The 15,005-nt window shown below is 43.1% G+C and overlaps 2 protein-coding genes across 7 annotated transcripts in view; one reads left to right on the top strand and one right to left on the bottom strand.

The window, feature by feature from the left end:
* Window positions 1–3,391, bottom strand: part of ANKRD13A (ankyrin repeat domain 13A) — a 28,104-nt gene extending 24,713 nt beyond the window's left edge. The window contains exon 1 of the mRNA XM_090291135.1: window positions 3,038–3,391. Within this exon, the coding sequence (XP_090147261.1) occupies window positions 3,038–3,133 (96 nt within the window). The 5' untranslated portion in view covers window positions 3,134–3,391. The remainder of the gene's footprint in view (window positions 1–3,037) is intronic.
* A 2,541-nt stretch (window positions 3,392–5,932) lies between these two features.
* Window positions 5,933–15,005, top strand: part of GIT2 (GIT ArfGAP 2) — a 42,608-nt gene continuing 33,535 nt past the window's right edge. For all 6 annotated transcript variants that reach the window (XM_090292902.1, XM_090292903.1, XM_090292906.1 and 3 more), the window contains exons 1-6: window positions 5,933–6,114; window positions 9,673–9,806; window positions 11,246–11,358; window positions 11,966–12,071; window positions 13,806–13,892; window positions 14,007–14,137. In XM_090292902.1, the coding sequence (XP_090149028.1) occupies window positions 6,063–6,114; window positions 9,673–9,806; window positions 11,246–11,358; window positions 11,966–12,071; window positions 13,806–13,892; window positions 14,007–14,137 (623 nt within the window). In that variant the 5' untranslated portion in view covers window positions 5,933–6,062. The remainder of the gene's footprint in view (window positions 6,115–9,672; window positions 9,807–11,245; window positions 11,359–11,965; window positions 12,072–13,805; window positions 13,893–14,006; window positions 14,138–15,005) is intronic.

Here is a 15,005-nt window from a genome sequence, read left to right on the forward strand (position 1 = left end):
CTCCAAGTCACAGAAGTAGACAGCTGTTTCATAATCAACAGAGGACCGCAATAAATATGAAAGCAACAAAATATTTCTTGCCTTGTATTCTGATGATGTCAATAATCAACTTCTCTTCTTAAAAAATATTTATTTATTTTTTCACAGAGGGGAAGGGAGGGAGAAAGAGAGGGAGAGAATCATCAACGTGTGGTTGCCTCTCGTGTGCCCCGAACTGGGGACCTAGCTTGTAACCCTGGCATGTGCCCTGACTGGGAATCGAACCAGCGACCCTTTGTTTCACAGGCCAGAGCTCAATCCACTGAGTCACACCAGCCAAGGCCAATTATCAACTTTTTGACTCTGAACCTTTTACATAATTTGCAGGGCCCAGTGCAAAATAAAAATGCAAGGTCCCTTATTCAAAAATAATTATGAATTTCAGAACAGTAACAGCAGAGTGTTAAACCAGTCACGAACCCCTTCTGAGCACAAAGTAGCACACCCTTGAAGCCAGCCCGTCTCAACCCTTTCACCTGCCAACTTTCAGGGTTGAAATGGATTGTGCGGTCATGACAGTCAAGATTTTCTTTATGAATACATCTAATTATCTCTTCCCCAAATGGAAGAGGTATACTGTGAAATGATCTACAGTGATAACCAATAACAAAGTCAAAACCAAATAACTAGCAAGTATTAATAGTCTTCCTTGACCTCCTTGACAGTGGAGGGCATTAAGGACAAGTTATTGCAGGAAAATCTGCTGCAAAATTATGGTTTTCTAATCACAAGTGTCCTTAAAGTTTTCAAGTTAAGAGTCAAAGAGAGGTTTCAATGAGCACTTTTTATCACAGCTTTCTGGAAAAAGAAATAATTCAACTATTTCACATTTTTAGATTATAGACCAAGACTTTGTTCTTATCAGACAAGTTGTATCGATACAAACTGCAGTTGATTTAAACTCTTTTCTTCACCTCCAATGACTAGAAAGTGGGCTGTTTTCAGAAATCGGTATTGAAAAAGTGTGGTTTAATGATGGTGATGAAGCGCTCTATCAAACGGGATGTTAGTTCTGTGGCTTTGCAGCTTATCTCGCTATTTCACAAGAAGCTGGACAGCCCCAGTACTGAGGAAGTGCAGAGGTAAAGCACAGCCGACCTAAAAACCAGACCTGTCCAGTCATTTTTAAAGTGTGTAAGGTGAGACTTTACTAGAGTTCAGAGCAAAATGATGGAGCACCCCCTCTGTAACAGAAATGGAATTAAACCATCAGGTATACTTGGATGCCTAATGGCAAATCATTTACTCTGGGAGCATGATGTCATTAAGACCAATGACTTACAATAAAACTCTATTCTCCTTGGATGGAGACTTTAAATGGAAAAAAAAAAAGTGACTTTTTACTTCCAGTGGGTATTCAATAGATTTAAAATAAATACGGCAGGGTGCAAGAACAGGCTTATCAGTAACTGTTCATCAAACAAGGTGATGCTGACTTTGTTCAATCTTCACCAACCAAAAGACAACCAATGGTCCTTTCGTCTAAATGTCCTTGACAATTGTGGTGTCGATTTTGATCTATTAAAAAACCAAGACTCAGCCCTGGCTGCTGTGGCTCAGTGGATTGAGTGTCGGCCTGAGAACCAAGTGTCGCTGGTTCAATTCCCAGTCAGGGCACATTGCTAGGTTGCATGTCAGGTCCCCAGTTGGGGGCACATGAGAGGCAACCACACAGTGATGTTTCTCTCCCTCTTTCTCCTTTCCCCTTTCTCTAAAAATAAATAAATAAATGTTTAAAAAAACAAAAACAAAAACAAAAAACCAAGACTTTAGCCCTGGCTGGTGTGGCTCAGTGGATTGAGTGCCTGCCTGTGGACAGAAAGATCACCGGTTTGATTCCCAGTCAGGGCAGATGTCTGGGTTGCGGGCCAGGTCCCCAGTTGGGGGCATGCAAGAGGCAACAGATCAATGTATCTACAGCACATTGATGTTTCTCTCCCTCTCTTTCTCCCTCCCTTCCCCTCCTTTTAAAAATAAAATCTTAAAAAACAAACAAAAAAAACCCCGCAGGACTTTAGCACAGTGGAGAAAATGAAGTCAACAAGAACAATTACACCAAATAACTATAAATCCTTATTCTAACTGCTAAATTAATTAGTTTGTAATCTGAAGGCACCAATAACTCCCAGAATTGTTGAGATGCTTTAAAGCAGGGCTTCTCAAGCAAAACACTACTGACATTTTGGGCCACATAATTCTTGGTTGTGGAGGGCTATCTTGTGCACTGTAGGATGCTGAATAGCATCCCTGGCCTCTACCACTAGATCCCAGTAAGCACCCACTCCCCCACTTGTAACAACCAAAAAATATCTACAAGCATTTGGAGAGGCGGGATCAAAATCACCTTCAACTGAGAACCACTGCTTTAAAGAGATGGCAATAAATCAAAACCAAGGAATCAATGTACTTTAGAACAGGAAGGGATTTTAAGGATCCTAGGCACCAGTGATTCTCAAACTTTGGTATGCATCAGTCTCCCTGGGCCAGAGAGGAAAAATGCCTTGCCAAAGTTCACAGGGCGGGTTTGAACCTGGACTCCAGACCCAACCAAGCCCTTCCTTACAAAAAGGGTGGGTGGAGTGAGGGGTGTGTATTGTTCTTCTGTCTTTGGGACAGTGGAGCCTAACTGGTTAAAACGGTGCGCTCCGGAATAAGCCGGCCTCGGTTTAAATCCCGACTTGGTATTTAATAGGTGGGCGACCATGCGTAAGGCACATAACCTCAGTTTCCCTTTCTGTTAAATGTAATAATAATAGTACCTACCTCCTAGGATTGTTGCAAAATCAAATAGTTAATGTAATAAATCCCTTGGCACAGGGCCTGGCACACAGTACGCGCTCAATCCCTGTCCTGTTATTACTATTGCCCCACGTCTGAAGAATTGTAGGGGTCTGCGTAGCCCCAGGGTAGAGGGCTGAAGAGGGGCTCAGGGAGGCTAAACGACCTCGGATTTCCCCCTCCTGCCCTCGCTGGGGCGGACCCACGCCCCGCCCCTCACCTGGCCCCGCAGCTCCTTCTCCAGTTGCCGGTAATCGTTGTTCCAGACTAGGAGGTGCAAAGGGAAGTGGGCGCTGATGTCGCGGGCCGAGGACATGGCGAGGAGGCCGCAGCCGGGCCCTCACCGCCCGCTTGCCAAACAAGCCTTAGCCCCCGCGGGGTCTCCGGCGCCCGCCCGGCGGCCAGCGAGCGAGTGCGCGAGCGAGGGAGGCGGGCGAGCGAGGGGCGCGGTACGGCCCAGCGGCCTAGCGGGCCAGGTGGTGGGCGCGAGGGAGGTCGGGGAGGTCGGGTCGGGGACCCGATCGACCGCGCCCACCCCGCGCCCCGCCGCGTTGCCGCCCGCGCTGACAGCTCCCGAACCGACTTCGGCGGACCGAACTGCCCCAAACGGGGAAGTGCCGGGAGCGAACCACCGCGCGCCACGGCGGGGGGGAGGCGAGAACAGCCACCTGGCTCGGGGTCCACCCAATTCCACTCACCTCCACCTCCGCACCGGGAGACACAGTATAATCCCCCAAAATATTTGAAATTCTCTCCCTTAGCCCAGGATCTGGACATAAAAAACTTAATCTACCCGTCTCCAGCCCTGTTCCCCTTCTCCAGCAAACTCCTATGGTTCGGTCCACAACTGGGCCACTTCCAACGACTCTATGGTCAGGGGGTGACAACACAGCCTGGGCAAAACCATTCCCGCTACTGACTCCCTTGCAGCGTTTTCGGACCTGGGCAGGTGCTTCCATGATTGGTCAGAAGCCACTTTGGAAGTGGGCAGCACCAAACAGTTTTGAAAGGGTAGTGCCAACAGCACTCCCCAGAAAAATCTCTAGACATTGCCAATTGTCCCCTGGAGGAGGAATAACACCCCCACTGTTCTATCTGAACTCCAAACTAGGTTATGATTTAGTTAACTATGATGGTGGTTTATTACACATATCAGTGTCATTTCTTTTTGAAGCTAACCGTTTGAATTTTGGGTTATGGCTGAAAGGGCTAATAGATAATACCCGGACGTGACCACAGTCTCCAAGTATAACGTTCATTCCTTGAGTTTCAACCTATGACACTACAGCTCCTCGCTTCAAGGGAGAGCCAAGTCAATTTACAGCTACTCACCAGCCTGAGCTTTCTGCACAGCTGTCTACAACTAGACCACAGAGCTGGGTGAAGTTATTTAATGAATCCAGAAAGCTTACCCTCTGCCTTCCCTGCTTGCACACATCCAGCTTTTTAGATGTCTGCAACAACAGCTGTTCAAGAATCCTGGCCTAATCCATTCTCTACACGTGTTGGGTCCAGAAGATTTGTGACTCTACCCTCCAAAACAGGATGCAGGAGCAATCAGGATCGCTCGCACCCCAGAGGCTCTAACTGTGGAATTTTGGGAATTATATGCTTATACCCACACCACACATTTATCAAAATGGGGAGATGGACCAAAGACTGGAGCTTCTGAGACCTCTTCCAGGGCATCCTATCCTTTCAGAAGCCTTGTGCAACTGCATCTTTTTTCTCTTCTTCCTCCCGTGTTTATTGAACATCTCTCTTATTCATTAGTTAGAAAACTCCACAATGGCTGCTTGCCAGAGTACCTAAAGTCAAACAGTCCTTGGCCCATAAAAGGTGTCCAAATACTTGCTGAATGGAGCTCCTGGTTGTGTTTGTACAGGGGGAATGAGTGAAGAAAACAAGATCAAGTCAGTAAAGCTAATCTGACTTAAAACTGAGTCTGTATAGTCAAGTTGACAAAACTGGTTCAGACCAAATGGGCCGAAGCACGAGGAATAGAATACTTTAACAAGCTTGAGCGTGGAGACTTAAACTTTTGAACTTTTCAGTTATGCACCAATGCCTATAGATAGAAATTCCTATAGATAATCCTCTAAAGGATTTAGGAAGGAATGAAGAATTTCAGACCCTTAAATAAATCTTTGTCATTATTTGTAGTCAAAGCCTCCTGACTGTTTTGTGCTCGGTTGCCACCTATCACAAACACAATAAATATTCATTAGCCTTAGGGCCACTTCTCTCCTGATTAAAACCCTCTCATTGTTTTTATTTCACAGCATCCTGTAAATTATTTTAGGTTAACTATTCTTAGTCTCAAAAACAACAACTATGATTAGAAAGTAATAGTAATACCAAACACCAATAATAATAGGAGCAACTATTATTGAGGGCCTAGTATGGGACAGGCACACTACAGTTTTCTGTGAATTATTCCATTTATCCTTAGCTAGATAGTAAAATTTAGTTTTGCAAGTCATTTATGCACTTTGTTGAATATTCTTCTTCCTCTTCCTCTTTTTCTTCTTTACCACACTTTAAAATTATAAAAATAATTCTTAGGTAGCAGACTATACAAAAACAAATTGAGGTTTAGAGGTAGATAACACATTATCTCTATTTTGCAGATAAGACTAAAACCGCAGCCTACAGAAACAACTAATATCTTCTTATTTTACTTATTTTATTGTAGGCCTACTGCAGTAGAATGTAAAATCTATAAGGACAGGATATTTTGTCTTCTTTGCTTGTTGCTGTTTCTTCGCTGCCTGGATCAGTGTGTGGAACATAGTAGGTGCTCAATAATACTGGTTGACTAATGAATAAATGAATGAACTTGGTTAAAGTTATACTAGTGACTTGACTATTAATTGCGCAGAGTTCTGGTCACTAGATTTTGCTGATTTCTCTAGTATTAATCACTGCTGGGACGAAGCGACTCTCCTCTAGGGAGAGAGACCCAAAATCAAGATTTATAAGCAGGACCCAGGAGGCTGGAGTACACAGCTGCCCTCACTCAAGATGGCGAGAAGGCAGAGTGCCCTTTCCGGTCACATGACTGGTCGGCGTCAAAAGGCACCTCCCCGCGCGTGCGTATTGCGCCGCGGCTGCGAGGCGCTGAGGGGAGAGGCGCCGCCGCCAGCGCCGCGGTGGGGACCCGTTAGAGCGGAAGCGCTACAGCCGCCGCCACCGCCTTCGCTGTCCCGGGGCTTCAGGGACCCGGCAAGTAGGAGCCGGGAGCCATGTCGAAGCGGCTCCGGAGCAGCGAGGTGTGCGCTGACTGCAGCGTGCCGGGTGAGTCGCACCGGCCGGGCCCGCTTCCCTCTGCTCTCCTGACGGGGACCCCTGCCCCGGGGCCGCCCCGACAGGTCAGGCGCCTCCCGGCGGCCGAGCCCTGCATCCCATGCCCGGGGTCGCGACGAGGAGGAACGGGGCAGCCTTGGGGCGGGAGCCGTCCCGGGCCTGTCAGAGCCGCGCGGGCGGGGGGCCGCCGCCCTCCCTTGCCTCTCGTCCCACTCGTCCCTTCTGTCCCAGGCCTTGAGGAAAGGGGGCGGTCTCGGGGCCGGGGCTGCCGCTGCAACAGGAAGGGGCTTGGGTAATCCGCAGGAAGGCCAATTACAGAAGTAAAACGCGAGCGTCCTCCGAGCTGCGGCCCCCGGAGCTGCAGGTGTCACCTCCTCTCCCTCCTGCGCCTCCGCCAGCCTAGAGCCCCGCCGCTCCGCCAGGGAACCCCGTCCGGGGTGGGCGACCGTCGCCGCCTCCCTCCACCGAGGCGAGCCAGCGGACCCCTAGACGATTCCCCCCTCCCGACATTCGGGCGCCCCCTGCACTGGCGAGAATCTCCAGGATGTCGGGGGTCCTGGACACGCACCCGGCACTTAGGACTCAGTGCGTGTCTCAAGTTTTGGCATCTGCACGGCCTGAGTTCAAAGTAGATGTTGCCTCCGGGTGACCTTGGGCCGGTGACTTGGGCTGAGGCTTGATTTGCTCATTTTGCCGATGGGGATAATCAGGGTTCGCACAATCAGTGGTTAGGAAGACTCAGTGAATATCCTTAGGCTCATCTCATTTAAGTTTTTTTTTTTTTCCCTCTTTGCATGGTGTTCTTTAGTACAGAACTTTTGTAGCCCCTTAAAGCTAGAGCTGAATTTTAAAATCGTGTATTAATTATAATTTACCAAACGAGCACAAAGGTCACTGGGCAGTCAGGCGGAACAGGCGTTCGGGGGGCGTTGGAAGGCCCAAGCCGTTCCTCCCGTGTGTAATTTTTCAGGTGACGAGTTCAGACCCATTTTAGCCATTGGAACTGAATTGACAGGTCTCTAGGATGTGCCCGGGGCTTGGCTTTATCTGCTTTGACTTGGAAGTCATTCAAAGGTGAGATGACCTCCTTGGCACAAAAGCGTCCAATAAAGAACCATCTTGATGAAATCCTTGAGCTGCGGTGTTTTTGCAGCTGTTCTGAACTTCATCTTGTCGTGCGGACGCCGAGGTCGAGTGTAAGCGGTCCTGGGGTAACTCTAACCCGATGTGCGGATTTCAGGGCCCGTGTCCTGCCCGTGATGTTACCCGGTTTTCTTTGAAGACCGGGAGCGGTGCGGAGGAGTTTAGAGAGAGATGTTTTATAAACCGAGTTGGTGTGGGTCACACACACTCCATTGTGTTCTCTGAAAAACGTTATTTGTTCCACTTCCTTATTTTCTTGCTTGTTTTCAGTTGAACTGTCTGCGATGTGTTTGATTCACTTGCGTCGAGATTGAAACTTCCTCTTGGAACGCGTCTTCTCGAGTTCTCAGTGGGCGCCGCGGGCCCGGGAAAGCCTGGGCTCCAGTGCGGCCCTGCACGCTGCCTGCACTCCTGCTGCGCTTTGTGCGTTCCAGGACGTTTCTCTTCCATTGTATCATTTCAGTTGTCTCGAATGCCAAATCTACAGAGACTTGAGTCACTTCCTTCCTGTTTTGAATATAATTAGGCCACCTTGAAATGTTCTGTGAACTTGAGCAGCCAGGAATTTGTGCTGCTTTTTTTTCTTTTCAAAACCCTAGTGAACGTTATGGTTAATTGAGACCCTTGCTTAATGTGTTTTAAATCCTTGTTATCTTCTTCCTGTTTAATTTCCTCCAAGAATATTGTGAATCTGCTGAATAGGTATGTGCAAGCCAATGCTGTGATGCAAAAACAACCTCTTTTTTGTCACTAGTAGTGGTACCATACCGCAAAAGTATCCAGGGGTCCTTCATGTTGATGTTTCCAGTTTTTGCTTTTTAGAATGTCATAATAGTACCAAATTATTTTGTTTCTGTTCTGTTTCATAGTAAACATTTAACTGTGATCGCATCTTAGTAAATATTTTACCTTTTTCAATGAATCTAGTTCATTTTAAATATATTCTATTCTGAGTTTAACTGAAACTTTTACTATAGTAATACCATGTTCACATGAAACAGTCAGCATTTTAAATATTAACAGTCAGAAACCTTTTCCAGTGGTTATGAATTTCAGTAGGCTCTTGAAAATATCCGAATGGTATTTAGAAAGTAATTTAGAAAAGTTATAACAGTCAACATTACTGATTACTTACTATGTGCAAGCAACTTTACTTACTTTTTATATCCTCACTATCCTGAGATGTATTGTTCCCATTTGATCCATGGAGAGGATGCTCAAAGGAAAGGAAGGGAGGGAGAGAGAGAGAGAGGAGAAATAATTTGCTGAGATCATTGTGTGAGAAGTGGGAGAGTTGGGGTTCAGACCCTGGACTGCGTGTCTCCAGAGCCCGTCCTCTTAACCACCACACACTCTGACTCCTAGGATTTGTCTTTGATTGAAATCCCATAACTTTTCATTATATGGTTGGAAAGAGGTTGAATAAACTGTTAAAAATGGTAAAGATGGTGTGCATGCATTTTAGAGATTTTTGTGGACATTGGAGAACTTTTAAATATAACCCTTAGACCAGGCAGCTTGAGTGGCACCTATTGTCACTGCATTGTGAGTCTGATGAAATGTAGGTCAGTCTTTTTGTTTGTTTCTTTTTGTTTCTAAGTATTCAGTTTAACTCTGTGAATTATTCTTATCACTTATAGCGTGAATTATACCTGTTTCAATAGCTAGCCAATGGAGTTCTGTGGGACTTAATAGGAAAAAAGTAATACACCAGAAATAGTACTTGTTTTTATATTATCTTTTTGCTTCTGTGAAGCTGCTGTTATTTCAGATCTGTTCTTTCAGATCAGTTGCAAGATTAGACTCAGTAGTTGACTTAAAACAACTAATGGATATCCTAGAACATCTCCCTAGTGGAGGAGGCCAGGTTTCCCAGTCTGTCCTCAGAACCACAACAGCTGAGCGGTTTTACAGTTTTGTCACTCACAGCTTTCTGCTAAGCAGATAGGTGTATAGCTGTGTAGCAATCTTTTCACCATTTTCTTTAGATATGCTCTGTGGATTAGTCACTGTCACAATGATAGTATCTTGCCATTTGTGGAGATGGATTTAAAATGATGCATCTGTATCCTCTCAATTCGCTTCTCAGGTTGAATGGAAGAGCATATATCTGAGATGACAGATCCCATTAGGACTCCAGACTGTGGCCCTGAACCAGAAAGGAGATAACTACTTATATAGAAATCCAACTCATTTTTTTAGTCTCAGTTCACATTGTACCCAATTTGCCAAAATAGGTGGTATCGTCAGACAGGCTCACCAGCTTGATGTGTTGATTATCATACTAAAACAACAAAAATGTCTTGTTTTTTCTGAAAAACCATACCTCAGTCATCTTTTGCCATCTGGCAGCAAAACAACCAACTGGTATCCTCACCACTGAGATTTTACTTTATTTTTCCCCAGATCCTTCCTGGGCATCGGTAAATAGGGGGACTTTTATATGTGACGAGTGCTGCAGTGTCCATCGGAGTCTAGGGCGCCATATCTCTCAAGTAAGGCATCTTAAACACACACCGTGGCCTCCAACATTGCTTCAGGTAAAGGAAGACTTCTTCTCATAGTTTGTAATTTGTTTTTAGGGCTCATTGTTTTAGCAACTAAAATTTCTACTACTCCTGAAATCGTACAAAAATGCTTGAATCATAACTGAATGGAGAGTTGCTGTGACCATCTTAAGTTCATCAGAGACAGGTAGATAGTCATTAAAATTTCTTGGTACTGTTTTCACTGCTGACTTTCTAGAATGTCTCCAGAAATTGTTTTTAAACAGTTCATGTCTTCCACATACAATGATGAATGTTTCTGAAAGCTACTGCCATAGAAACGTTTTGTTAATGTACTTGTCAGTGAGTACCCACTAATATATTTAGGACATTTTTTTTTTTTTTTGCTTTGATAGAAGCATGGACTAAAATTCCTCAGAATTCTGGAACATCTGATTTAAGTTTTCTTAAAGATTTTGTTACTAGTTAGAGACCAAATTCAGTTAACATGTTTTGATTGATTGCCTAACACTGCTAAGTGTTGTGTGTTGTTTTATTTAGGGTCCAATGTCATGTCACCTGTACTTCTATTTCAGGCTTCACATTCTTCAAGTTCTGTTGGAACTAAGAATTAAGCATATGTTTCCCTTTCATTTGTCTTGAGTTCATATTTTACTAAATTTACGGCAGATACACAGCCTATTCCCTGAACATATCTGTACAAACAAGGGACCAGAACAAGTGGGTTTGGGTCTCTAATGTAAAAAACAGATGGGGCCATGTCAGTAGTCACAGTTTGAAATGAAATTGGGAGATACGGCTTATTAATAACTTTTACTTACAAGTTTCTTACTGCTTATTCTCATGTATAAGTAGTTTTTTACTGCTCTCAGGTCTGTGTTTGCAGTTTTATTAGAGGATCTGAATAAAGTCTATAGATGAGTAGTTTAAAATGCCAAGGTTGACCCTAAAACAACAATTCCCAAAGTATGACACATGAACCATCAGTGGTACTCAAAACAGACGTAGATAGTACACCTGTATTTATTTTGGCAGTTACATTTTTTTAATGTGTATAAGAAAACTAACTAGCACATCAAACCGTAATTGCTAGTAAACGTTTTTTAAATGAGTGGATTTAAAGGAAAATGTGAAGTGGATAGTCTAGATGGTACATGGGTTGTTAAGAATCTTGCAGATAGTAAGTATTTGGATAATCAGTCTTGGGAAACACTGCCCTGAAGTGTTACACTACTCTTCTTTCATAATCTAAGAACAATATAATCAAACCCATTTAGATATTTAGCTACCCTACTGGTCAGACCTGAATTCTACGGACAGGTTCATCTTTCGTGCTTTAAAATCAGAAAATAATGATGTGCATGATATGCCAGTCATGCTAGTGTTTGTAACGGGGTCTTGTTTTCCCAGTTCAGTCACTTAATATTTGTTTAAAGAAATTAAAATATGATTTTAATACTGTTTGGTTTTAGATGGTTGAAACCTTATATAATAATGGTGCTAATTCTATATGGGAGCACTCTTTGCTGGACCCTGCCTCTATTATGAGTGGAAGACGTAAAGCTAATCCACAGGATAAAGTACAGTGAGTGGAATGTTTATAAATACTTTTATTTCTTCATAACACATGGGGCCCACTGGAAGGAGTGAAGCTATTTTTGACCACCCTCTACAAGGGCAGCACAAGAGGTGTTTACCCCAATTGTTCATTGAGCCCTTTGCTATTAGAAATGTAGAACAAGGCCAGGCAAGGGAGCATCTCTTTTGCATGGTTACCGAGCACAAGGCAGTGTTTTCTCCAGTTTGAGGCTGAGGTTTGGAGGCTGTTGGTGTTATCAGATTTAAGCTTAGGTGTTCAAACAAGAGGCTGTCAGACCAGAAATCTAGGTTCTGGGCTCTAGTCCGCCTGATGGCTCGCCTATAAGATGGGATAAAATGCTGCTTCCTCACAAGGTTGCTAGGTCAATTAAGAAAATTACACAGGGGGAAAAAAGAGGCTATAAAAAGTAGGCATTCTGCAGTCCTTGCCATTATAATGACCGATATGTGTTTTCAGATTTCAGGTCTTACCCACTGCTGCAAACTTATTTCAGTACTCATTTTATTCTTGAGTCGGGGTGTGGGTCCTAAAAAACAGGGAGTGTCGTATCTGAACTGCAAGTGGACAATTATCTTTTTCATTTTCCAACCAGTCCCAATAAAGCGGAATTCATCAGAGCCAAGTATCAGATGTTAGCATTTGTTCATCGCCTGCCCTGCCGGGATGACGATAGTGTGACTGCCAAAGATCTTAGTAAGGTGGGTCACACCTTCTTAAATCTCTAAAATTGTTCGATGAAACAGTATATTGTTTTGTTTGGGGGGAAAAAAGGAAGAAAAACAAAACAAAAACTGCTTTCTAATCACTAAATAATTAATAATAGCTTTTTTCCCAGGTGGTTTTGTCTTTTATCTAAATTCAAATGGCAGCCATTCACGTTAGTAGAGTTAAGGGCAAAGAAGAAAAATTAGTATCTAGACAACTGTTTGTGTTTTTCAGATATGGTTTGAAAATCTTATTTTTATAAGTGTTTTGTTTGTTTTATTTTGAAGTAGGATCCCTCTCAGTTTCTAGAAGGGACTAGAAAGTTTGTGGGATTTCTTCAGGTCTCTAAGGTAGTGTACTGAGTAGGATCTTCAGGAAGCAGGGTGTGACTCAAAGCTGTAGTACATGGGATCGTTTATTATACTTGTAAAATGAGTAGATGATTTTCTTGGGCCTTTGCCTGTTTTTGAGAGATGCTACAAGAAACACAGATCTCTTTTCAAAGCACTGCTTTTGGCAAATGCTCCCACATAGGATGGGCGATCACAATTCAGAATTTTAAACTTTACGTATGGAAATGTTTATTTCTTTGTTTCTTGTTACTTTCATGTCTTGTTACTTCCATTTATTAATAAGACTTGCTATTGTTTTTTTACCACAGTTTTTAAAAATAAAATAAATAAGGCTTAGATACAGATGTTAGAGTAGATATCTTTATTCTTTATGATAAGGATTATTTCATTTGACAATTCGAGGTTAGACTTGAAGGAAGGCAGCTCATCTTCTAAATGTATAAGCACTTTTTTAGCCCTGGCTGGTGTGGCTCAGTGGATCGAACACCAGCCTGCGAACTGAAATGTCACCGGTTCAGTTCCTGGTCAGGGCTCATGCTTGGGTTGTGGGCCAGGTCCCTGGTTGGGGGCATGTGAGAGGCGACTGATTGATGTTTCTCTCCCTCTGTGTCTCCCTCCCTTCCCCTCTCTCTAAAAATAAATCAATAAAATCTTTTCTTTTTTAATGTATAAGCACTTTTCTAAAGTGGTACAGAATTTGGTATACAGCAGGCCCATTTCCCACCCCGAAAGACTTTATTAGAACACTGCATGCAAGGCCAAGAATAGTGTTGTGGAGAGGGTGCAGTGTGAGGCCGAGCCCTGCAGGATGCACAGGGTAGGATATGAAGCCCTAGAGCCCTAGGTCAGATAACAACAACAAACACTAATGATTGTTATTATAACACCACCTGTATTCTTTGAGCATTTCCTATGTACCAGGTTCTGTGCTAAGCACTTTGCTATGTTATTGACTCCTTACAGTAGCCCTGTGAATAGGCGGTATTATCATCACCATTTTAGAGATGAGGAAACTTGAGGTTCACATTGCTTAATGAACCTCCACACAGCTTGAAAGGTGAATGGTTTGAAATTCAGGTCTGTCAGACTTCAGAGCCATGCTCAGCCACCTCCTCATACCTCTCACTCAAGGTAAAAGTGTGCCACTTAGGCAGACCCTGCATTTGGGCAGGTCAGCTTTACCAGCCCTAGTTTCCTTATCAGTAAAAGAGGCCGAACTCTGCCTTAGTGCCCAGCAAGCAAGAGACTGCTTCATCCGCCTTGCTGAGCTAAGTATTACTAATATAACATACATTGAAATGGTCTGCCAGCCACTCTAGTACATTACTTTTTACACTTTTAACAATATTCTTTTTTGTTTGTGTTTTTTTTCAGCAACTCCATTCAAGCGTGAGAACAGGGAACCTTGAAACCTGTTTGAGGCTGTTATCTTTAGGAGCACAAGCCAACTTCTTTCACCCTGTAAGAAAGCATGAATTGATTCACATGTTAAATTGAAACTCAGTGGGTTCTGTTCGTGTAGCTTTTTCTTTATTTAATTTGTTTCTTTGTCTGCTTTTTATTAATGATTCTTAGGAAAAAGGAAACACCCCACTCCATGTTGCCTCCAAAGCAGGACAGATTTTACAGGCAGAATTATTGGCAGTATATGGAGCAGACCCAGGCACACAAGATTCCAGTGGGAAAACTCCTGTTGATTATGCAAGGTTAGAGACCTAGATTCTTGTCGCTTCTTTCTGTTTGGGCTTATTTATGTTGTGTATGATTCACTGTTAAGTTGCTAAATTGTGTGTAATTAACATTTAACCCCCTTAAAGATTTACATTCAGTTATTTTGCAGATGACCTTTCAAATGCATTTGAGCTCAGAGCCTGGCAAAGTCAGGGAAGGTAAAACCATAACCAGTCTGCTTAGCTTCCAGTCTTTCATGTGATTTTGTATAACACTATGATATTTGAACCATAGTTAGAGTCCAAATCAAGTACTAAGAATGGGCAGAACCCACTCCTCAATTTTAAAATATTTTTAGTCATTGTTTAAACTTAAAACCAAATGTGTATGAGTAGGTAGATATGTGATTAAATAACTATAGTAAAATGTTGATTCTAGGTTTTAGGTAGTGGACATCTATGTGCTTTCTATAAAATTCTTTAAATTTTTCTTTATTTAAAAATTTTGTGAAATGCTGGAAAAATGAATAAATAAATCCATAGCTTAATCTTGAGTATCATTAAATGACAGAGGATGGATCATCTTTCTTTTTCCAAATTAACTTTATTAACTGCAAAGCACTTTTACTCTGCGCTACAGAGGATAAAATGGGTGAAATGACAAAACTGCCTTCCCAGAATTTACTGTTCCATGGAGGAGATGATTCATAAATGCACGAAAGAGTTAAATGGGGCAAGATATTGTGGAATTCATTGCCAGAATGGATAACTGGTCTTAAAAGGCATATATATGTTCTTCATTGTGGCCCAAATCATTAAAAAATTTAATTGGTCTTTGAAGAATGGGTTAGATTTGGGTGTATGACAGAAGAGCTCAGGCATTCCAAGTGAGAGGAAAGACATG

This window comes from Furipterus horrens, unplaced genomic scaffold (genome assembly GCF_987537825.1).
Source record: "Furipterus horrens unplaced genomic scaffold, mFurHor1.1.pri manual_scaffold_11, whole genome shotgun sequence".
Lineage (NCBI taxonomy): Eukaryota > Metazoa > Chordata > Mammalia > Chiroptera > Furipteridae > Furipterus > Furipterus horrens.